A 25297-nucleotide genomic window follows, 5' to 3' on the forward strand; every position below is an offset into this window, starting at 1 on the left:
TCTAACTGTGACGCATTGTTAATAAAACCAAAATACAAGAGGTTGAAACGTGTGATCGAATATCTCTGTGCCACACAAGCAAAAAACACACAATATTGGAGTAGAAAATTAGACTCTTATTTTGACACAGTGACGTATTACTTCCGTGTTTCGCTCCAGCTGACTTAACGCCCTTTGCAATTGAATGAGATAGTTGGGGCACCGCGCATTGCTCTTGCGCAGTGCTGCCCGAGTTATGTGTCAACGTGGAAACATTGGGGTCTCCAAACAGATGCGGACACATCCACCTGGATCCATAAAAAAAGCAATAATCTGCATATCTGGCTACGCCTCCGATTTATAGTCAAAGTGTAAGAATGAGCAGTACGCATAACGATTGCTGCTGACTTTACACACAGATAGAGTTATGTTGGTGGTGTTCAGGCTTTTGGAGGGGAGGCAGACAGAGGAGGAATGTTTCTACGTGGCAGTGGGAGGAGAAGAGGTGGAGGGGGGACAATCTCACCGGGGGTTCAATTAGGGAAGAAAGAGGTTCAAGCTTTAAATGTGAAAAAAATATTTTAAAAACGTAAAGCAGACGGTAAAATACCCCAAAATGCCCTTTGGGTAAAATACACTCTTGTTGAATTCATGCTTTCCCTAATAAAAGTTATGAAACGTAGACTTTCAGCCCGGCTTTACAGTTGTACTGTGAAAAATCCGAACAACTGTAAAGTTTTACTTTTGTAATTTAATGGGAGGAGCACCTCCAGTAGCTCCCACTGGACGGAGCGATCTTGCCAGCCCCATGCCCGTGGGAGGGGAGGCTTTGTCTGGATACGTGGTGGAGCTTGAGGCGGGCCTATAGACCCACGCTCAACAGCCTACCCTTCCAGCTCTTTCCAGCCTCAAAAATGGCTACCTCCACTTCTTCCCAGCTTTTTCCTGTCTTATTAATCGCATTTTTCGTCTCCGTGGTGAACTCCCAGTATGAGAAATACAGCTTCAGGAGTTTCCCCAGGCATGAGCTCATGCCTCTGGAGTCCGCTTACAAATACGCACTGGATCAGTACACCGGGGAGAAGTGGAAGGAGACGGTGGAGTACATGGAGGTGTCTCTGCGACTCTACCGGCTGCTGCGGGACAGCGAGGCCTTCTGCAACCTTAACTGCAGCTCCGTGAGGCTGGAGGACGAGCAGAGGTTTGCGGAGTTTCCAGAGCTGCAGGCGTTTGGAAACGTTATGAAGAGAGCGCAGTGCCTGAAGCGCTGCAAACAGGGCTTACCCGCTTTCAGGCAGACCATGCCCAGCCGGGACACTATAGATGAATTTGAGAGGAGGGAGCCGTACAAATACCTTCAATATGCCTACTTCAAAGTAAGCAGAACTAATAAGGAGGGGGCCTCGAAGGGGTCCCCTAAATGAGATTTGAGTCTCAAACCGGCAGGATCTGTGATGTGTTGTTTACAACTTTCTTTACCCAGTGATAAAAGTTTATTTAACTGTGGTCGTGATTTTTCCCCGACGTGCGTTTTGACGTCATCTACGTGCCACGGATGCACAATTGGGGGTCTGCTGTAAGAAACAAAACTCTTGTGGTTTACGGTCCATTTTTAAGGAAAGGAAAGGAAAGAAACACCGATAAAGGTGCTGATTCTTATTCCTCGGCACATCCTAGAATCGTCTATTTTACACGCACAGCATGGTCACAGAAAGTCGACTGTTAAAGCAAATTTATGAATAGTTCAGGAAGCTGAGAAACATGACAAACGCAGATGATCCCATGTGGAAGTGTTAGTTAATATAGTTATTGTATTTTTACCCCGCGATTAAACATTTCCATGCTGATGATTTCCCCCACATGGCCCAAGGGGTCACCGAAAGGTTTCATTTTAATGGAAATTAATGTCACATCACATTGAAGTTCCAGTTGTCACAACTAAGCTCCTTGGGCAGTGCCAAAAAAGGGGGAAGACACACTGTTTTGCACCAGTTTCGCAAAGTAATCTATTAATCTAAAATAATTAAACATATGCAGCAGTAACAGAGTGTGAAGTAAGGTGTGCATGAGAGTGGAGATGTGTGTGAGGAATCAGAATCAGTTTTACTGACCAGGTATGTTTACATATACAAGTTACAGGACTACACCGTGACACAGACATTAATAACACATATATCATCTTTATATCAAAGATGTTGGAATCAATGTAATAAATATATAGTTACTATATATCAATTCAATTCAACTTTATTATATAGAGCTATATTTATAATTATAATTATAATGCTTTATATACAATTGAAGTAGAAGCAGATGTCAGTGATGAGGAAACAACAGGGGTCAGCACACTGCCAACAATATAAGTTGTGGTCAGTTGTGGTGATTTAAACAAATTAATAAGTGAAGACAAACATCAGCTGATAACTGATAAATGACATCACTTTTACAAGTAAGTCTACTGCTGCATGTGACACTAATTTCATTTCAGGTTAGTACCATAGGCTTTGTGTGGTTCCTTTACTGACCAGCACAAAAACAAATCATTTTAATGTGTGTTTTTGTGTTCTAGTCTGACAACCTGGCCAAGGCGGTGTCTGCTGCCCACACCTTCCTCCTGAAACACCCGGATGATGAGATGATGCAGAGAAACATGGCCTACTACAAGAGTCTGCCTGGAGCCGAGGAGCACCTGAAAGACCTGGAGACCAAATCCTACGAGGTAGGCACAGATACATGCTTTAAACGCAGTGAGGCGCTCTTTCATTTTGATCCTTTCTGATTTCTCGAGGCTTTTATCCACAAGAGGCGTCACACCCATGGCTGTGGCATGCAACCCACTCTGTTATTGGCTCTGTGGGTGCCCTGACGTGGAAGCAGCCTGTGGTCGTGCAGGTCTGGCAATATGAACTTGCCAGTTTTGGTCTGAGGACTTTAAGGCATCCTTGGCAGGGCTTCAGTGGCTACATCCACTTTACTTTACGCTAAAAAATTTCATATCTCTTGATATTTATTAGTGTTATTATGTAAAATACAAGTGTGGGAAGGTGAAAAGAGAGAGTCTGCAACCATTACTCGTCAAAGATTTCAGACAGAAGATAATCATAGTGCTGAAAATGATTAATACTGAGTCCTTTATCAAAGTTTGCAATAACACTCTGGATTGTGTTTTCAAATCCTTTTTTCTTGTGGTATCCCAGACCTTATTTATACGTGCCGTGAGGGCGTACAACGGCGAAAACTTCCGTACCTCGGTGTCAGACATGGAGCTGGCACTCAGGGACTTCTTCAAGGTCTACGACGAGTGTCTGGCTGCGTCTGAGGGACCGAGGGACGTCAGAGATTTTAAAGACTTCTACCCCTCGATAGCTGGTCAGCTCATGTCCATCTCATGTGCATTCATGACTGTTTATTGAAGGCCTAAACTGATTTTCTGTTTAGACCACTACATGGAAGTGCTGGAGAGGAAGGCCGGGTGTGAGAGCGACCTGACACCTGTTGTCGGCGGTTATGTTGTTGAGAAGTTTGTGGCCACCATGTACCACTACTTGCAGTTCGCCTACTACAAGCGTGAGTAGTACTCAGCTGGCAGCTTTGAGCAGAGAACTGTTTCTCTTTCGAATTTCTGAGGTTCGTTTGCTGGAGTTTGACTGTGACTTTAACTGTGCTTTCAGTGAATGACTTGAAGAACGCAGTGCCGTGTGCAACCAGCTACTTGCTGTTTGACCCCAATGACGAAGTCATGAAGAACAACGTGGAGTATTACAAGTTCCACAAAAGCAAGTGGGAGCTGATAGATGAGGATTTCCTCCCCAGATCAGTGAGTGATGTTCAGAATTAATTACACAGAATATGCACACCTGACTGATGCATTTCAGGCTGCTTTTTTACCTAAAAGTTATTGAAAAGATCTGTTCGGCAAATATCAAGCTTAGCATGGCATAAGTCTGTGCACTGCAGGGTATCTGTGTTATTAATGATCTTCAGAGATGCCCATGAGTGGATCCTGGAAGTTTCCACCCTGTTTCCAGCCTTTAATGTTAATTAAGTTCATATAGTAAGCCATTTGCCAGATGCAGGTTTATTGTTAACAAACAGCTATAAAAATGCATCAGTGCCAAAAACTGCAGTTCCTCCAGCAGCCACTTGAGATTGGCTCTAAAAGTGAGATTAGCGCCATAGACTGTCTTGTTAAAAAGCACGTTTACAGCCTGGGAAATAAAAGGCTTCTGGGCTTTATAGTTCATTCATGATTTAATAAAAACTGTAAACAGGTTCATTTGTTTTACATTGGAATGGTTGAATTGTATTAATGTCTAAAGTTTGCATTATTACGGTTGTGGCCAACAGAGGTGGCTATAGCTAGCAGCTGTCTGCTGGGCTTCACCACAGCTGACCTCTCAGTCGTTATTGTGGTGTTGGTGCATTTTGTAGAATTTACCTTTTGTGCAGTTAATTTCTCTAACAGCCCATCCAAGAAAGCAGAAGGTTTTATGAGTAAAATTTTATTGAACAAAGTTCAATTTAATTCAATTTAATTTATATAGAACCAAATCACAACAACAGTCGCCTAAAGGTGCTTTAGATTGTAAGATAAAGACCCTACAATAATACAAAGAAACCCCAACAATTAAACGAACCCTTTTGAATAAGCGCTTGGCAACAGTAGGAAAGAAAAACAATCTTTTAACAGGAAGAACCCTCTGACAGAACCAAGCTGAGGGGGGGCGGCCATCTGAATGTATTTTTGATATACCAGTAATAAAAAAAGTATAACTGTTCCTATAAAATGTTTATTGCTTTGTCACAGAAACACACACATCCTAAGGTGTTCCCTGCTTTTGAGTCTTTGGGTCTCTCTGACACTCATCATTTCTTTGACTGTTGTCCTGCAGGAGGCAGTCCGGTACTACAATCAGACCACCATGCAGCTTCAGATGTTGGAGTTCTCCAAACAGCGTCTGGCCAGCGACGATGAGGTGCGTGGTTTGTATCAAAGGATCTTTCCAGGCGGGAGGTTACCTTAGGTCAAGTGAAGGGAACATAAGATGCAGTCCATGCATAAAAATAGAAATGCATAATTCCCATTAAATCACAGTTTGGACTGCACTGTTTGGATCTGTGACCTTGTGTAACTGGGAAAACCCTGGATTCCTCAGGCTGGTCACATGATGACCTTCAGTACAATGTGTCCAGTGTTTATTAGACTGCAATATCACAGACAGCCGTGAGGTGGCAGTGTGGCATCATGTTTCTTTAAGTTATTATGCTGCAGCACAGGAAGTGTGGCCATCAGGGCAACCAACCATAAGCCAGGATTACATGCTGTATGTGGTAAATACCATTCAGTTACTGACTGTAATCTCTTCAGTAATGCAGAATATGAGAAATCACAGATAAAACTGCGAGTGTGAGGATTAATGGTAATCCACTTAGTGGAAAAAACCTCGCTTTGAAACAAAACAGCAGCACCTGAGTTGTCTCTGTGTCATTGTGTCATTGTTTTTTCGTGTTTGTGTCTGCAGGGGGAGGTGGTCGAGTTTATAGATGAGTTCCTGGATGAGGATGAGTAGAAGATTCTGCTGAAACACTGAAAAACAACACAAAACACTCCCAATTTTTATATTTATCGGGGTTTACAGTCTGTGGTTGATTGAGTTTGTTTTGCTTTCCTACTGCGTGCCTATTAATATTCTGTTCAGTGGACATACAGCATAGTGGCTTAATAATTTAAAGAAAACGGAGATATTTTGTCTCATCTTTTTATTAATGAATTTCTCCACTGTGAATCACCCGAGTATGACGTTTTTCCTTTTTTTTTTTTTTTTTTTTTTTTTTACAATAAAATAACTTTCCAGTAATCACGTCTTTTCAGCGATGTTGTAAAACAACTGCCACGTCCACTGAGAGCATTTCTGAACAGTAGCTGGATCAACTGAAGGCACAGATGCATCTCTCAGATCCTGTGTCAGGTCTTTGCTGGATTTGTTCCCTCGCTGTAGATAGATTTTTAGTCCTGCAACTTCTACTTTTGTCCTCCACTTGTTTTTCAAAGTTGCAAGGAGACACTGCAAACCACGCTGAGATATGACAGGTTTTTCGCTGATAGCTCTTTGGGAATAGCCCTGCTGGTCTAAAAATACCACTTTATGTCTGTCAAGCTGTGTTGTCTTTGGTATTTTTCAGCTAAAGAAATGGGAACAAATGATGTGCTTTAGCGACAGGCTGCAAATGAAAAAAGTGCCTAAAGAGACAATTTAAAACTGGCTCTTTGCGAAGTTCATCCCTTGAGTTAGGTAGCTCTTTGTGCTTAAATGGTTCACGGGTCTGTGTTAAGCCACTTAACAAACAACAGACATTCTCCAGATAAAGGTCAGGTACAAGGACTGGAGTCTCCCAGTGTCCAAAGAGAAGTTTTAAAAGACCCTCGGAAATTCTGCAAAACTGTGAAGACAGTGATGTAAACCTACCAACCGTTCTGATTGTCTTTCACCACATGAGACAAACAGTAAATCATCCCAGTATCGAAGCTGGAGCGACCATTTTTAATATCTGCTTTAAAAGTGACTTAAATGTTAATTACTCAGCTATTCTTCGTTTCCAGTTCACTGGTCTTTAACTGGAGCCCCAATATAAAGAAACCCAGAGGTAGAAGACGGGAGAGCTGAGCAGAGAGCCCACCAGAGAAAACACTGTGGTGTTTAATAATGTTTGAACATTGAGTCTCTGTGCAGTTTGTCACACGGTGATGGTAAAAACCCACAGGGGAACATTCCCTCTGTATTACTGTGTGTCTCCAACTCTTCGCCTTCTCCTTCTGTCCTGTTTCTTTTATTACCTCTTCCTCAGCTGTAGTTCATCCCACCGCTTTCTCTCTTCTGCTTCTTTTTAAACTCTGCTCGGAGAAGCAAAAGCATTAAAAATGTCCTTATGAAAGGCTGAGCAAAAGTAAACTAGAAGCCAGAGTTATACCACATATTTATTGTAACTTTGTGAAGACACATACAGTACACATTTCATCTTGTCATAAATCACATAAGGTTGAGAGGACGACGCTGTGTAGTCACACTTTTAATTTAACAACGTCTATTTTTATGATCCTTCTTCAGGCATCGTTCACGTGGCAAACCTGTTGTTTCGCCACAGAGTTCGTTGCTTGATAGCCTACGGCGTGGGCGAGTACAGTCGCGGTAATCACAGCTGAAGTAAAAGGTAGTCGAGCAGACGTCGCGGAGATGAGCGTACCCTGTGTAAGATATGAGGGGTGGTGCGTAATGCCACCTGTGAAACAAGAAACAAGGTATTTCCACACACCGGTAATGCTGTCGTATGTACAGCGAGTCAATACAGTCACAGATCATATGCACAGAAACACACAGAAAGCAGGTGCTTAATAATTCCCCATGGCCTCGCCACATTAATGTCAGTTCATTTTCAGACACCATAAAGGAAACATTTAGATATTTCCTGTAAATCAGCTCGTGATTGATTTTGAAATTATGCAAGAAAATTTTTTACCATAAAGTTTCTTTTTTATTAATCATCGGTCCCTGTTGGCAATAATTATAATCACTTCCCATGCTATTACCCTTATATACTGTTTTATTTACATTCCTACTGTAAAACCCTGAAATTTGACCACAAACATGCTCTTTTACATTTTCTAAATATCTGGCACATATGGAAAGATGGCACGTCGATAACACAGAATGATACAGTATTTTAAAAAATCCTGAATGCTTTCATCTCTGTTTGGCAGAAATGGTTACAACACTGTATCTACTCAGACATGAGCAAATATTCCCAGAGTCCAGTCCTCTGTAACTGCTCATAGCGTAATGACTTATGACACATTCGCCATCATATGTGTGTATACACTCACCAGTCACCTGTTCAACTCCTCATTAAAGGAAATATCCAATCAGCCAATCACATGGCAGCAGCTCGAGGCATTTAGGCATGCAAACATGACGCGCCGAAGGTAAGACTGAGCATCACAATGGAGAAAAGAGGTGATTTAAGAACGTGACAGCTGATAGCAAGGCAATAGTAACTCAAATAACTACTCGTTACAACCAAGTTTTGCACAGGGTGTCAAAAGTTGAAGCAGATGACCTTCAGCAGAGGAAGACCACACTGGGTACCACTCTGATCAGGTAAGATCATGAAACTGAGGCCAAAATTCACCAAAATTGGACAACAGAAGACTGTAAAATTGTTGCCTGGTCTGTTGAGTCTCAGTTTTTGTTATCACATTAGGATGGTAGGATCAGAATTTGGTGTAAATAAAAATTTATGGATACATGCTGCCATGTGTTAATGGTTCAGGCTGCTGGTGGTGTAATGGTGTAGAGGACATTGTCTTGGCACACTTTGTACCCTTTTAGTACTAAATGAGCACCGTTTCACCACCACACCCTACATGAGTATTGTTGCCGACCACGTTCGTCCCAGTGCACGCCTCTTCCAGCAGGATAACAAACCACGTCGCGAAGCTCAGATCATCTCAAACTGCTTTCTTGAAGATGACAATGACTCAGCTGTTCTCAAATTGGCTCCACAATCACCAGATCTCAATCAAACAGGGAATCTTTGGGATGTGTTGGAACAAGAAATTCCCATCATGGACTTGAAGCCGATAAATCTGCAGTACCTGTGTTATGATGTCATGTCAATATGGACCAAAATCTCAGAGGAACGTTTCCAGCACCTTGTTTAATCTATGCCATGAAGAATTAAGAGAGTCCCTTTTAGAACAAAAGGGATGTAAAGTAGTCTTTGAGTGTCTATCAATCTCTCTGTTTTAGGGCATGCAGTGGAGTCCTATTTTTGATCATTTGAAAATCTAAATGCACTTTTTATTAAACTTTTGGCTGTGTTGAAACTGTATTTAAACTCTATTTAAACTGTATTTATTTGAGGCTGTGATTCTTTTTCACCACAGTGTTTAATCTGTGGTTAGTTGGAATGATGTCAGGATCTACTCTGCTTCCTCGGTCGGTACCTTCAAACATAATTTACTGCTGACTGGCGGATTGCACAGACCCGCGACACACACACGCACGCTATCACACACACGCATACATGTGGCTGAGTCTGTAGTCTGGATGCCTCTTTATGTCTCACCAGCTGAATGTCAAAACCAACACAGACAAGAAATATTTCTCCCATCATACTCCACCTCTTATTTACACCTTTCACCAGCCTCTTTTCTTTCATCTCACCCCTCTCAGTACTCTTCATGTCCTGCCGCGAACCTGCTCTGACGGTCTGTGACAACGCTCCTGTGGTGAACTACACCATTTTTTTTCCATAAACACAATACACAGAAATTCAAACAATGCACATCAACAATAATACGAGCACTCAACAAAAACAACAGCAAGAAATCTTCATCAAAATGTCCAAGAGCTTTGGAGAATGAAGTTTCAGTTCCTATATTCAGGCAGTGCTGTGCCTCATGTTGTGGTTTTCCTACATGTTAATATCTTTAAAGTCTCGCTTCTCAGCTTCTGGAGTTGAATCCAGCCTGGTTTATGTCCAGGTAGATGCCAGAGCTTTAAAAATCATGGTTAACATACAAGGATTGGTGGATTTCCTCCGAACCGATAAGTGAGAGGACTATTGCCATCTTGTTTCACTCAAGTTTCACTATGTTAAGCATCATTAAAATATTTTGTGCTAGCTTTTTTAAAGTTCATACCTAAGATCAACAGCTTTCCACTGAATCTTCCCATCCTTCCTAAAGGTCTTTATCAGGGTCCCCTTCCTCGTCTCTCGCCCCTACACCTTTTGCTGCATCTCTATCTGTTGGCCCTGTCTGGCATGACTTTGGCCCTTTCCATTCATCTCATACGCCGAACTCTTCTGCTGCTGTCGTCGGTAACACCACACCGCGACAATGACTGCCGTTGCGACGACACAAATCGCCACAATAATGGCCGCCACAGTGGGGCCTCGGCTGGAAGAGCTCGGAGGGAGGGGAGGGCAGGCGTCATCCACACAGATCGTCTCTCCCATCTCCCCTTCCTGCTCTCCCCTCTCACCAGTCTCACCAGGCAGGCTGAGCACGAAGCCGTCCTTGTGCACTGGAGGGCTTGGGCCATGATCAAGGAAGGGATGATCGGTAAGGCCAGCCATCCAGGAGTCGGTGGGAACTGCTTGTTGTGTGCTGTAGTCTCCGGTCTCGGAGTATGAAGGAGAGTCTGAAGGCTCCAGAAGGTCAGGGGCAGGGGTCCCGATGGAGTCAGGCCACACCTCCTCTAAAACCCCTAGTTCGAATTCACGCACCGTGGTGAGAGATTCATGCTCCTTGGGCGAGCTGGTGTAAGGTCTACGAATTTCCACCTCAGTTGGTCTGGGTGTCGTCTTGAAAAATCTCCTTCTGTCTTTATCCTCTGGTTTCACCTTCTCTGTTACGGAGTCACCGTTTTCGAAAACAACAGGGTAACCGTCCAGCCACGTGTCATCTGTGGCGGACTTTCCTTCTGCTCCCCTCTGAGTGACGTTCTGATGCTCATCGGCTACCACAGAAAAAATAACGTGCTGACGACTATCATCTTCATGGCTATCGTGATCGTCATAGCTCTCAGCGTCTTTGTGTCCAAAATCATCGTGATCATCAAGGTCAGCATAATGGGTGTCGTCATAATGTATGGCACGGTCATCGTGGTCATCATGGTCATCATGGTCTAGATGTTCCTCAGTGACCTCATGATGTTCTCCATTATGATCGTCATGATCCTCCTGGCTTTTGTGTCCATCGTACGTATCATCTGGATCATCGTACTCCTTGCGATCACGGTCCTCCTCATCCTCGCCCATGTCATAATGCTCCTCGTGATCGTCATAGCTTTCTTGGCTTTCCTTTATGTCCAAATCTTCATCTTGAGCTGGTTGCCTCTTGTGCTCATCGTGGTCTTCCTCCTGGTGGCTTCCGTCTTGATCATCATGGTGGTCATCTTCATGGATGTCGTCCCGGTCATCATGGCGGCTGGTGTCAGGATCATCAAAATCATCTCCTTCATGCTCAGGATCATCAGCATCAATGGGATGTTGACGATAGGGCCTTTCTTGACTCGTGTGCTCGATGCTCTCCTCAGATCGGTCAACAGAGGTCCTCTGTGTTGTCTGCGTGGCTGGATTGGTGAAGACCTGAGGTCCTTCCTCCTGGAAGGTCTCAGAGGGGAACCAGAACATGTGTTTCTGGGAGAGAAGAGAGACGGGTGCTTCTGTGGCTTCCACTGTATCAATCTTGGCCACCTCAGTTCTCTCCTGCTGCCACGTCCGAGGACTTACCAAGTCCTCACCAGCCCGTTCATCACTTTTTTCTTGTTCAACTAAAGCTCCTTCAAATATTTTACCACCTTCAGCCACTTCTTCTCCCACTTTATGCTTTCTGCTCAGGTCTCGATGGTCTTCCTCAGCTTTGGCTCTAAAACTCGTCTCTTGCTGCTCCACGCTCATCTCTCCGTGTGGGTCCGCAGCTCCATACACCTCCACGTGTACATCGCCATGAGCCTCTGATGGTGTCTCAGGGTGGCGCTCTGCCTCGATATAGGAATCTGTGAACTTGTCCTCGTAGTCTGTGTGACTCACCTCATCTGCAGAAAGACAAAATAGAAATGTGTAAATTTTCAAGTCAGATCGAGTATCTACATTTATTATTTATTATTTTATGACTCAAAGAAAGTTAGCAAAAGTTCCCAAGATACCCAAGATATTTAGATTTTGAACCCTTAAACTGAGAAACAGTGATTTCAGGTCGATGCCACCTCTTTTAATTAAATATGAGGCCAAAGGCAGTCGCCAGTAGATAGGCATAGCAAATTCTCTGCTCCACTGTTTGGTGGCTTCATAATGATGCCAAGGCTCCGAAAAGTCACGGCATCCTACCAAGAAATAGAAAATTAAACCTACACAAAACCTAAGAAAAATGTTTTTTGTTTTTTGTGTATTTTCAATGACATTTAGTGGCACTGCTGGATAGATTTTGAGACCTTTAGCTGGAGCCAACTATTGCCATCTGTTTCCACTGATCATACTGAGCTAACATAATCTGGCTGCTGGGTTGGCAGACCCTGACGTCACTGATTCTTGGTTCCAAACCAGCAAAATGTCAGTGTCACTCTTGAACCAGTTCCTCTGGTACACAGCCAGTTCTTTAAATCAGAAATGCAAAAAAATGGTTTGAGATTATGATCAAAGTTGGACCTCAAAACGTCTGAGTAGAAAACAGACCTTTTAGAGGCTCCATTTACTAAACATAGCTGCCAATATTGTAAGAAAATGAAAATCTAGAGTGGTTGTCTTTGGATAGTTTATGAACGACTGCTTTAGATGAAAAGCATGATTAACTGTTAGCTAATAATCCACACAGGCCATGCATTTTGCCTTTATAAAGGATTAGCGACACATGCTAAAGCACCAGTAAGACCATTTCCATCCCAGCTAACAACTGAGAGTCTGTTCAAACACAAAGAATCAAGCTCTGACCACAACAGCCTCTTACCTTTAACACAAATTTGCACCAGTCCATACCACTCCCCACAGCTGTCACACAGCAGGCTGAAGGCAGTGTGTCCACCGGGCATCACGTAACCCGGGACACATGTGTACAGAAGCTCATCTCCCATCTCGGACCCAGAGTGACTCTGCAGGCGTGCATTAGGAAAGGATGGGGGGTCTCCACAAGGCTCATCTATCAGCAACAAACATATAGATGCACGTATTTAGTAACAGAGCTGTTATACTTATTCCATAGGAAACAGTGTTCTCTGTAAATGTCGAGCAATGCTTATCAGCTTTATAATATCAGTATATCATTTATAAAGACAAAGAATGAATGAATGAATTCTGGACATGAAGCAAAAGCTTTTATGTAAGAGGATGATGTGAATTTTAAAAACATGAGGATAAGGCATGAATATTGAATTGAAACTCGTCCGATCTTCATGGATATTGGTATGGATAATTATGCATATTAAAATTTTCATCCAGGGTGATGGAAAGGAACCTTGTCGAACTTTGGATTCAGGTGAAGGAATGCCAGGAATTCCCTCCTGGCTGTGGAACAGTGGACCAGATATTCACCACTGCAGGAGTTCTGGAGGGATCATGGGAGCTGGTGGCTCACAAAAGAGTGATCCACTGCTACCGGCCATCAGGTCCTTTAATGACCAAAGTGTCTGCGTCCTTGCATGTTTTCAGGGCTACGCTTTGTCTCTGAATCTAGTTTTAGTTTTCAGGTACAGGATCTCAAGGTATAGCTGAGGTGAGCAGGGTATTTGCTTTGGGAGCCTCAGAATCGCACCCCTGCTTTTGTGGATGATGTGATTCTGCTGGTTTAATCAGAGCGTGACTTTCAGCATGCACTGGAGTGGTTTGCAGCCGAGTGAGAAACAGGTGGGATGAGAATCAGCGCCTCCAAATCCAAGGCAATGTTTCTCTGCCAGAAAACAGTGGAACGATGGGGAGGGAGGCTGCCTCAAGCAAGAGAATCCAGCCATCCTGGGATGTCATTCACAAGTGATGGGAAGGTGAAGCACGAGTTGGATCGGCGCATTAATGCAGCATCAGCAATAATGAAGACATTTTACCGGACTGTTGTGATAAAGCAGAATCTCTATGTCTACATGCCAACCTTCACCGGTTACGGTTATGAAATCCAGGTAATGGTCGAAAGAATGAGGTCACAAAAACAAGCGGCCAAAATGAGTTTCCTCCACAGGGTGGTTGGCTAACCTTAGAGAGAGGGTGTGGAGGTCAGACATCTGTGGGCATCGCAGAGTAGAGCCTTGGCTCTTGCATTTTGAAAGGAGATAGTTGAGGTTGTTTGAGCTTCTGGTTAGTATGGCTCCTGAGTGCCTCCCTTTGGAGGTTTTTCAGGGGCACCAGTTAGGAGGAGATCCCAGGGTGGACTTTAGATAATTAAGATAATTAAAGATAATGGATGGATCAATACAGTTTGTTTTGCATTATATCCATAATGTACTGTTAAATTCTAATAACAAGTGTTTTATTGTTTATTATGAACTAAAATATGATTTAAAATGTAAATAAAGTTTAAAAATCCCCCAAATGGTTATTCAAAAAGACATTTTGACTATAGACTGTAGTGCAACTTCTTTTTACGTGTTTCAGGTTAAATGTGGAATTTTTAATTAGTTCAGTGTAACCATGTGAGTGGGTTTCCTTGATAATGGTGCCTCCAGGGAGCCTGTATTTAATATACCCAACCATAACTAGACTATAAGCTGTGTAGTTGGTTTGCCTGTATTAAATGGATGTGAAGTTTTGGTCCGCACTAATGTGATCCAAAACCTGGCAATGATGTGCCAGATGTGATGTGTGTCATTTAGTTTCAGCCGCATCGGAACTGACACACATTCATGGATCCAGCTGTTTCACATCACATTTACATTTACACACACACAAACCTGAGTCATTCGTGTCCTGATCGCTACTACCATTCCTCTTCTACGATCCTTACGTACTGTGTATGTTTTTGTGTGGGTTTACTGACCTTTGTCTTTGATGCAGAAGGCGTCCAGGTGTGCTGCGTCCTCTGTGCCATTTTCTGTCCTCACTTCTACAGCTTTCAGCACACCGCCCACAACATTACACACTGTGGTCCTGGAAATAAACAGACAGTGACGCCTATGATATCCATACTGCATAAAATCAAGTCATATGTTCACACTCTCATTAATTAAAACGTGACATAACACTGACTGGACTATAGAGAAGCATTTCATAATGGTCTCTGCTGGTCTCTGTTGCTATTCTTTCACTTTGTAACAGCTGTGCTATATTTTGTGCACATTTTGAGCATTCTTAATTTAATGATCTCACAAGTAAAATTACAAATAATAGGCTTCATTGTCTGGTTTATTCTATTTAATCACCTCCAAAGAGGTTTGTGCTTCAATTTTAGCATTTTTTAGCTCTTCTCTCTGTGTGTGATGCACCTGCACAGTTTGCTAACAAAGCATTCAAGCATTACCAGAACACTTATGTTCACTGCCAATAAAGTAAACATGGCTGAAACTCTGAAATCATCTCCCAGGTCAAACCTGGTCGCAGTTCAATTGAAAAAACTGAGCAGGACCTGGACAAGATGTTAATGTTTGCACTCCCGAAGAGATGGTCTGACTTAAAGGTCTCTTAGTGAGGGATACATATAGATTAGGTTGGTGCATTCGTTGAAAAGAAGAATTAAAAACATCTGTTTGTTTTTGGGGGGTTTTATTTTTAAAGGCAACTTATGTAGTCATTTATTATGATTATGGGTGCCTTTAAAAAAGACACTTTTAAGCTATTTTCTGCATGTTTATGGATAACTAAATTTTGTCTCACTGGAGCACGGTGAACTTAATATGTTGGACGGTTACAGCCATCCTTAAACCCAGCTTCCTGCTGATTCCTGAGCAAGAAGCCAATTAGCTCAGAGTTGGGCCCAAAAGTGTGAAATCAAGAGTTTGACTCGCCGCTGAGAAAGTGACAATTTCATTGAACAATAATCTTCATCACAACAACCTTTTTTTCTGATTAAAACATAAAATAACTACATATCATAAACCAATTCATGAGGACAGAAGCTATGATGAAATGTATTGACACTTTTGTCAATGAATAATAACGAAATCCAATCAGAACTAATTACGTTGTGTAGAAAAGTGGGAAGTTCGGTAACAGACACAAGTAATCTTCTCATGCAGGAAGGTGGGACATGGACATCTGGACAACTAGCTCCCAGGTGAACAAATGTCAATGACTGGGAGTAAGAGAAGAGGAGACATATGGACACAATCGCATTTGATATCATGGAAAATGAGATGCTTTGTAAACAATGTGGAGCAATTCTCACCAGTAAAAACATGACAAACTTTTACGCATTACATTTTAGTCCACTGAATCCACTTTAGATTTAATCTACGATAATTTTACGATGTTTAGTCGACTGAAACTAAATGATGTTTTAATCTAAAGACTATTAATAAAACTGAATCAAAATTTGCTGTCTAAATGACCACAGAACTGAGGTGCTATTTTCCTTCTCATTCTTTCTATCAGAGTCTTTTTTTAATTGTTTCATCTAAATGATGACAAGATTGTAGAACACAAATTTTATCTTTTTAAAACATCCAGGCAACATTCAACAAGTACCTCGAATTAGCGTCGAGGTCATGTCTCCAACATCGGGTTTGCTTTTAGTTTTGAACTAGTTTTCAGCCGTGAACAAGAACTATCGCTACAGTCATTCAGCGTCGAAATGTTTGCTTACAAGACATGAAAGGTTTATTATAGCAACCTTGTGACTGACAAGTGGCTACAGTGAGGCTGTGTAGCTGTTCTTGGTTCTGTAGTCAGACCTTCACCTCACTTTAAAAAAGCCAAGATAACACTTCCCACAATGCCTCAAATCAGTGGATTGCAAACCAATGAATAATATCCATCAATTATTTACAGTCTACCAGTCTGCCATCATTTATTTACAGTCCTGACCAGCATGCTGGGAACCAGTGGGCTAAAACAATATGTAGAAAATAGCTATCTCCATTACCAGCAGCTACAAAAGTAGAATTCTGCATACAAAGCATTGGAAATGTTTTGAGTATTATATATTTTTTGGCTTTATTTCTGTATTTTTTTTCTGGTAGATTATGAATGCAGGTCATTAACTTGTAATATAACGCTGAGACATTCCTCTGTATATTCCCTCCACCCCTGATATCTAAGGCTGTACCTCTGATTAAGTGCGCATGTGGGAAAGTTGACTGCACACACAGTTTATTCACCACCACTTGATTTGTTGCCCATTTAAATATTATTGCAGTATGACATCAGGGTCCAGGAACACACATCATGACTCAGAAATGTTGCAGTATCAGCGGCTGTAGCCTTTGGCACAGTGTTATCCCACGCTGATACATTATGGATAGATGTTCCCAGAGAACAAGCCTTAGGTTACAGCCAACCTCAAATAGAGAAGTCATAACACTGTGGACATAAAGCAGCGCGTATTCCACTGGGACTAAATGAGCACAGCTCCTACAAGCTGCAGAAGCTAAAAAAGCCGAGTGAATACTCCATTTGTGTTGCAGCATAATCACATTATTAACCCGTTTATCGTCCAAAAACACCAGATAAGACAAGGCCAATCAGATTATGTTCCCACAAAGGCTGGCAGTAGCAATCAGTCCTGTGGGAACATTCAGAAATATGAGCTTTAATAGCAGGTTTGATTGGTGATATTAGGTACTAAGAATCATTCTATAGAATAGACACTAGGCGCGACACAAGTGTCGGTAGTTGGAAAAAATTAACTAGCAGGGGCACCAGTTTAGCTCACCAGATTGAGCAGGCGACCATAAACTGTAAGGCTACTGCAGAGGCCCGTGTCTGATCTATCCTGAGGTATTTGCTGCATGTCTTCCTTCTGCTCTCTCTCCCAGGTTTCCCCTCATCTCTCAACCGTACTGTCATAACAAAGGCTTTACTAGCAGTGCAGTGCAGTGAGAGAGTGGAGCAGGTCAGACTGTATGCGTGTGCCATGTTAGCTTTGCTTTATGGGGGAGAAAAGTCTGTTGGAGAAAAGAAGAAGACAGAAATCACAGAGAAAGCTCTCAGAGAGACAAAAAACCCTGACGACTGTTTAAAAATTTTACTTTCATCCCTGCAGGTATCTGTGCCCGACAGAGAGAGAAAGTCGAGCCACTTTATCTTCCTCTGAGAAGAATCCATCACCTGACAGTGCCTGACTGCTACAGGGAACACCCAGAAGTATGCGCGCATTCATATGAAACAGCGCTAATTCATTCTTCTTGTATAACCGTGTTTGGTTACCGGGCAGCAGAGGTACAAAATGACTGACAGGTCAGAGGAAGATGTTAAGGTGGAAGAGTCAGCGTGGGAGGCACTTGTTAAAGCTCCTAATAGACCTACAGACTTATGTCATACACATCTGAGGTGGTTAACTGGCACTGACGCCAGTCTGGAAAACATCACAGTTCACACACCAACGATACAATTATTCATCTAAGCAACCAACGTGTGAGCGAGGGAGTGGGTGAGGGTGGCCTTTACACAACCAATGGGAGTGCGTGTTGTAAGGTGGACAATAAAATAGAAAAAAAACCAGACAAAAACATTAATAAAACTCCTGCAATCAATGTATTTTTACCTTTAGCTAACACTGACTGATGAGCTAGATTTATATCAGGAAGCACCATGCTACGCTTCACAGTGTTGATTTATTTATGATGAAGACCACGCAAGAGAACAGGAGAGGAGGATGAATCGCCTGTGAATCGTATTTCCCTCACACGCTGCTCTGTAAATTCACAGCCCATAAATAATCAGTGCATAATGTCCGAATGACTGCAGCACCTTCAGCTGTTGGACTGCTTTTCTTACTCTGTGTTTCCTGATATATTAGCAGAAAATTCTGGTGCTTTTCTGCTCAACTGCCTCCAACACAGACCAAGATTGTCTGTGTTTTCTGAAAAGGAAAAGTTCACTGTATCTGAATATACGTCAGATTCCACGTCTGTCACTGTCACTGCTCAAATAAGCCGTCCAAAAAAGGGGAGGCGTGAGGCGTGTAGCTCCTGACTTCAGCAGACGGAGCTGCGGTAGCAGGGTGATATAGTGTGAAACACAGTAAGGGAGTGTGAAAGCTGATGTCCTCTGATCAACATGTACAGAGCCAGGGGTGTATAAAAAGAAAAGGTGATACGTCCCTAACCAGATATGTTACAAGGATATTATTGTATGTTAGAAACTTGGTGGCCACTTTGAACCAGGTTAACCCCTGAAAGGTTTTATTTCTCAATTGTTTCCATGAATTCTCTGTTCATTATTATAAAGAAGTTTCCAATTTGGGAGTTGCGTTCTGGTTGACCAGCCCTGTAGGTGGAATAGTCAGCCGCTCCCTTATTCACAAAGGGTCACTACAGCAGGATATGCTAAATGCCCCTCCTGACACAACCGCCAAGGGATTTGTGCCTCCTCCCAGGACACACTGTTCACACGTTACACCAACAGAGAGAAACATCACTTAAACCATTTTCTTTAACCTTGACGAAAAACAAGGTTCAAGAAATCTGTGGAAGAACCGCAGCACTCACAGACTAATTGTATTTTATATTCTCTAATATACTGTAGCGCAGGGGTGTCAAACATAAGGCCCGGGGGCCAGAATTGGCCTAGCAGAGACTCCAACCCGGGCCACACTGGATGTTTTTTGAAAATGTGAACGAGGGCATACATTTTGGAGTTTTTTATACATTTTACAGCTTCTCCCAATGATGAAGACTTTCCCCACTGTCTTTCATACTAAACTAGAGTAACAGATGAACAGTTAAATGACAGAAAAGTTCCTGTTCTTACACTATCAACAATAAAAACTTCAGCTTTTACAAATCAATCAATCAATCAATAAAAAGGACTTTTTTTTAAACTTTATAACTCTCTCTTTTATAATTATAGGACAGTCTGGCCCATGAGCTACCAGAACTTTCTATAATTTATAGATTTATGTACATTTCTGTCATGCTGACAGATTTCTTTCCTTAAATAGAGCAGCTTTTCTTTATCATGTACTAGGACTGAGACAGCTGAACTTCTTTTTCTAAATGTGCAGTTCAACGTCTTTACACTGACAGAAAAGGGAGATTTTTACTTAAAAGTTTTGAATGAACTCCAGTGGTGTCATTTAGAACAACCATTAATAATCATTTTGATTTTGGCTTACATACACCGAGAATTTCAGGGTCAACTTAACCATTTAAAGAGCCCGTTTTGCTGCGAATGGACCCAAAAAAGCATCTCAACTATTATTCATTAAAAGCAGGCATGTGTTCACCAGGTGTCTGCACCCATTTAAAAGGAACATGTTTCACACTTTTCATACATTTTTCTATTAGGAGCTGCAGTATAAGATACTATAGTAGCAGTGATGGTGTTCATGAGGTTTTATCCCTATAATCACCACTTGTCAGCTTCATCTCCATTTAAGCAAACCGGGTACCGCTCTTCCTCCAGGCCCAAATCTGCTCTGTTCTGAAAGCTGTGAGTGATGTTGCCGTGGAGATGAGAGGTGTAAATGGAGGCAGTTGTCGACATGACACCCCATCTCAGAATTCCCTCCTCCTCCAGGAAGAAACAGAGGAGTCTTTCTCCCTCTCTGCTTCCTCTCTCTGCTTTTTCTCTTTCCCCCCTGAAATGTGTCACTCTTCTATCTCCCCGCTCGCTTTCTTTACTTCCTCTCTCTTTCATCCATTCCCGAAACCTCCGTCTCGCACACACACGCCATAATGACCTCTGACATCTCCTCTGAAGACAGCTGCTATTCTTACCCTACTGAGCCCCCGTAGAGCCACCCGCGGGTGCACGGGGAGAAGTAGCACTCCACCACAGCGTGACGAAGCTCCTCTACTGATGCCAGGCGGCCGCGGTGCGAGGCACAAGCTTGCTCAGCATCTCTGAAGCCCCACAGGTCAGAGGAGTTCCTCAGGTCCAGCACAAACACTCGACCTGAGGAAATGCAAGGAGATTAATATTAAATAACATCTTATACAAACAAATTCAGGATAATAGCAGAATGTGTAGGAAGTAAGTATCTTTAAGGACTTCCTAAAGTCTCGCTCCTGAGTGTGAATCTCAGCGGCGCAGTCGTGGATGTGCGAGGATCTGCTTTGCTCACCCCCTGTGATCATTAATTGACTGCAGGAGCGATCACAGCGGCATACCGGTCCTGTCATTACCGCCTCGTTCTCACATCGCGGTTGTCCAGTAACACAGGACAGAAATGTGCTCCAGGTTCATAATCGCAGGAGTTACGTTTTTGAAATATTTACATGACACTGAGATAAACCAAAATAAGCTGTATCTGGCACAGAGGAGAAGTCTTCCTTCAAGGCTGTCTGCCAGACAAGCTCTCTAAAAATGTGTTGCTGAAGGGCTGTAGGAGGGCACTGGTGAGACAAGCTGTCCACGGGAGCTGAAGTTGCTGCTTGTAGTTGTTCTTCTGAGATTTCTGAATACCTGCAACTTCAGAGAGTTATCTGCAGAGGCGTGATCAACGACAGCTGTCACGGTCTGTGGGTTTTAGGTTATTTTGAGTTTTGTGGTTGTTTATTAAGAATTTTTAGCTTTCTTTTCATTATTATTTTAAAGCCTCAGTTTGGATGACTGTTGTAGACAGAGACATATTGTCATTTGTTTGTATGATTCTGTTACAGCGATTATTCTGTTTTAACTTCATGGTTCGATATTCGTTTAGTGTCCCTGGTCTCTACGTGCATCGTGCTTAAATTTCTATCCCTGTTTTATCACCTGTTTTATTTTGACAGTCATTTATCACTTGTGTTTTGTATTTGCTTTTACTTCCCTTGTCTTGTTGTCCCTAATTATTTTCAGTTCTTTTTTTTCTCCACTCCCCCTGATTAGTCCTAACTGTGTCTCTGAGTATTTACAGTTTCATTTCCCCCCATCTGCATCTGTTTCACCTGCTCTTGAGTGTGTTTTGCTTTTATTTTAGATTTCTCGGCGTGTTTGCCTCGTTGGACTTTGGTTCTTTAATGAAAGTTGGTTTTTATTTTTGGCACATCTGTTTGTGAGCCCTGCATTTGTGTTCTTTTGCCACACCCCATGGCAAAAGCTGCAGCAGATGACACAACAGCACTTCTGTAATTATTTATAGCTATTAATAATTTTTGATGGTGTTAACAGTTTTTTTTTAAATCAGTTTTTTACATTTCAGACAGGTGAGCAGTCACAGGCAGTGACTGTCACCAGCTGTAAGATCACTTTTGTTTTATTGTCAATAAAAGTTTGACCCATTTACTAAAGTTCGCAATATTCTTTCTTGTCAATCTTAAGTTTCTATTGTAATTTGGTCTGTATATGCAGGAGTGTCATCAAGGATGTTTCCTATAACTATATAAGACAGAAACTGTAACAACTGTAACAATGAAAACACATTTAGTTACATTTAGGTTCCTCTAAATAAATTATTCTCTGTGCATTCACTGAATCTTCAGATCCTGAAGTCACAAATAAAAGAAGAATGCAATTTGGACTGCTTATTATTCATTTTTAATAAATATCTCAGATATGACAGTGTATCGATTGACCTTAAGCTTCAAGGAAGACAACTTTTTCTTCTTCAAATCGTGCACGCCTCAGTATCTTTTTAAAGCTGTTTAGAGGGCTCTTTTACCAATTCGCCTGCACTAAATGAGTTTTCTCAAAAACCTATATAGCTATCGATCCACGAGGGGGCACCAAAATCTAAAGTTGCCTAGGGCATAAAAAGGGCTAGAGTCAGCCCTGTTAATCTGCCACTGAAAATAATATAAGAGAAAACTTTTTAGCAATAAAACAGTAAAAAAAATAATCTTCTCCAGTCCACTCTAAAAGTTTGAGGATGACTGCTGGACACAGCAGACCACTCACAGAGCTTAGACCAAAGAACAAGGTGCGGGTTTAACGGGAGAAATAATGTGGTGTAATCGTCTCTTTTGCCATTAAACATGTATTTTAGAAAACCTTTTGACTCTAACAGGCTTGGTGCCAATTGCTGGCGAGCTATGCGTAATTGGCGCGCATCACCACCACAGCTTTAGCAAACAGACAAAATTAGATCAGAAAATAATTTTACAACGAGGTGTACGGGTTATTTCAATGATTTCAAATGTTTACTTACCGTCTGCACTTACAACAGTCACCAGAAGACAAGCCAGGCATCCAAACAGCAGCAGTTTGTGATAACAGCGATCCAGCATCTTTTTTCTTCCGTCCTCAGCTGTACACTAACTGTCAACTCTTATTTTTAAGAGAGAAAAAAAGTTTTCAAAAACTTCAAATTTTGTATTTACAGGTTTGCAGGGTTAAGCAAACTCCTGCTATTTCCCTGCGGATGGCAGAGGTTGACTCTGCCAAGGTAAGGGGCTTGTTAACAAGTGAGGATGTTAACAGAGCTGCTCAGGAGCGACGCGGCTATCGCCCCAAATAGTCGCACTGGCAAGCAGATGGAGCACCTGTGTGAAAACTCGCGTGTGCCCGCTAGAAAACAGGCGACGTCACGCCACAGTATCTTGAAGGTGGGCAAAGAAGAAAGAGAGAGAGAGAGAGAAACTTTGGCTGCAGATTAAAAGGGATCCAGCCTGCTCAGTGTTTATGAGCTGGAGTAAATAAAAGCCTGTAAACTATGAGTGAGTGTACATTTACGATGATATTTAACACTCTCTAACAAATACAGGACCTCAGGGTCTGTACACCCAAACTAAACACATCCCAAGACCATAATAATCTTGATTAAGGTGTGCTAGAGCTACACTCGTGCGGGTGCGGGCGTGCGCGTCCCATTTGGTGAGGGAGATAAATACAAATGGCCCACACGAGCCCATAAAAAACATCCAGGCATTGTTTCAGTGAATCTGCAGGTGAAGATAACACACACACACACACACACACACACACACACACACACACACACAGGATCCACACCAGTAGACATAAACGTGCACATGTTTAGGTCTAAAAGCTATCACCGCGTGCACATGTGTTTGTAAACAGAAACACAGGAAATATCCATCTCCATCTAATCACATCCGTGAGGATGGTGTTATTTGCAGCATAGCGGTTGCTCTCCTGTGAGTCAGCGTTTAAAGCTCATCTACAAGTGACGCTTTAATATCTGGAAGTCGAAAATTCAGTCTGGAGTTTGTAAATTGGTAACTAATAGACAATCTCACACAGTTTTGACAGTGGATGGCGTTTGTCTAAGTGTTATGGATGTTTTCTCAGGTTTTCAAACTCAGATCAGAAAAACTGAGGCGATATTAGAAAAATGATAAAAACTGCTTTATTTTTAAAATAAGGTTTACAAAGATTGCTCCGTGTAGAAAATGGATGTGCTGTTATTACTGATGAAATAAGGTGTAAGTAACAATGTTTGCGCTTGAGGTGAAGCTAAATGCATGCAAGAAATATCTTTTTTTTAATTGTAAACTTAGCACAAAAAGTAAGGAATTTTGTGTTTGGTTGATTATTCCTGTGTTGTAACGATGCTTCCTGCCAATAAATTTCCTCTTTAAATGGTGGCATATTTGTAAGAAAAGGACATTTGTGGGTTCAGTAGTTTGTTCTTCTATTGACTCTTGATTGGTGTCGTTTCTTGGGTTGGATGATTGAAGGAGAAATAAGATGTATTTCTGATTTAACAATTTATTCATTTAACAAACATAGTACCATGTGGAAAAAACCATACACATCCACAATAGGCTGGCACCGCCTCCTCATGCTGGCCACCAGCTTGGTCACACACACACTGCTGTGGGATGGTATCCCATTCTTCAACCAGCATTTATCACAAGCCATCCATGGTGGTTGTGTTGGTCACAGAAAGTGTTTGGCACTGGCAGGAAAGATTTGGCAGGTTTTTCATGGGTGCAACCCACACACTCAACTCTGCTGCTCAGCCCACAAACGCATTCTCCTTAAAAATGTGGCACCATTTAAGGGGGAATAAAAAGACTTTCCAAAGGGATCCGATTTATTACCAAGAAGCATTGTTACAACCAAGAAATGAACGATCAAAGACATGCTAACTTTATTTTAATGACATTTTCTCATTTAAGCCTGTAACTCCAACACTGACACTACTCTCATAATTTGTGGAATTCAGAAAAGGGCTTTTTTTTTTGAGGGGAAAACTAAATAAGAAAATAAATGTGTGTGCATACCAGTTAAAGTGAATATTTTCTTAATAAGTGATTGTGAGAACCTTTTTTGAAGAACAAAAGTTATATAATTTGATTGCACAGAGTTAGGCTACAGTTAAGATTAGGATCGGGGTCATCGCTGATGATAATTTAGACCTCACAGGGTTCACTCATTTATTAGTCTAATATAAAAATCTGAGAGAACAGTGAAAAATATCAAAGATTGGAGCTGCTTGTTTTCTCTAAACAGCATGTCAATTAATTAGGGGGTAAAATTTTCACATATTTAAAAAGCTGCGTTATTATACTATATTTTATAAGCTCATGACTGTCTGTCTATGAAGTACCTGTAGCTGACAATGTTTTCCAAGGTTGTTATAATTAACTAAAACTTAACTAAAAACTAAAACTACACGTGAAAAAACCATTTTAGTTAGCTAAATTAAAAATATATAGACTGTTAAGAAAAGTTAACTAACTGAAATAATTTTTTCAACTAACAAATAATAATTTATTTTTTTTTAAATATCCCTAGTTTTAGTACTTGTTGACCTTGTAAACTTTGCCATCATAACTTAGCTGATGAAGCA

At 41.8% G+C, this 25297-nt stretch overlaps 2 protein-coding genes across 2 annotated transcripts; one reads left to right on the forward strand and one right to left on the reverse strand.

Annotated features, from left to right (window-relative positions):
* Window positions 1-801: 801 nt before the first annotated feature.
* On the forward strand, window positions 802-5593 carry crtap (cartilage associated protein). Its single transcript, XM_003444051.5, has 7 exons — window positions 802-1355; window positions 2549-2698; window positions 3177-3348; window positions 3418-3546; window positions 3651-3796; window positions 4872-4955; window positions 5502-5593. Exons 1-7 carry the CDS (start codon window positions 894-896, stop codon window positions 5547-5549), a joined length of 1191 nt encoding a protein of 396 aa, XP_003444099.1. The 5' UTR covers window positions 802-893; the 3' UTR covers window positions 5550-5593.
* An 18-nt stretch (window positions 5594-5611) lies between these two features.
* susd5 (sushi domain containing 5) lies at window positions 5612-23034 on the reverse strand. Its single transcript, XM_005478579.4, has 5 exons — window positions 22688-23034; window positions 20337-20514; window positions 14501-14610; window positions 12488-12676; window positions 5612-11579 (listed from the first exon to the last, which is right to left on the reverse strand). Exons 1-5 carry the CDS (start codon window positions 22764-22766, stop codon window positions 9760-9762), a joined length of 2376 nt encoding a protein of 791 aa, XP_005478636.1. The 5' UTR covers window positions 22767-23034; the 3' UTR covers window positions 5612-9759.
* Window positions 23035-25297: the final 2263 nt, after the last annotated feature.

Source organism: Oreochromis niloticus, linkage group LG22 (assembly GCF_001858045.2).
Source record: "Oreochromis niloticus isolate F11D_XX linkage group LG22, O_niloticus_UMD_NMBU, whole genome shotgun sequence".
Classification (NCBI taxonomy): Eukaryota; Metazoa; Chordata; class Actinopteri; order Cichliformes; family Cichlidae; genus Oreochromis; species Oreochromis niloticus.

Coding starts and splice junctions, on each gene's coding strand:
- crtap (XM_003444051.5), top strand. CDS start 894: ATGGCTACCTCCACTTCTTCCCAGCTTTTTCCTGTCTTATTAATCGCA. Junction 3,349..3,417: donor CTTCTACCCCTCGATAGCTG/GTCAGCTCATGT, acceptor TTTTCTGTTTAG/ACCACTACATGGAAGTGCTG. Junction 3,547..3,650: donor GCAGTTCGCCTACTACAAGC/GTGAGTAGTACT, acceptor CTGTGCTTTCAG/TGAATGACTTGAAGAACGCA.
- susd5 (XM_005478579.4), bottom strand. CDS start 22,766: ATGCTGGATCGCTGTTATCACAAACTGCTGCTGTTTGGATGCCTGGCT. Junction 20,515..22,687: donor GACTGTTGTAAGTGCAGACG/GTAAGTAAACAT, acceptor GCATTTCCTCAG/GTCGAGTGTTTGTGCTGGAC. Junction 12,677..14,500: donor CTTCTGCATCAAAGACAAAG/GTCAGTAAACCC, acceptor TGTTGCTGATAG/ATGAGCCTTGTGGAGACCCC.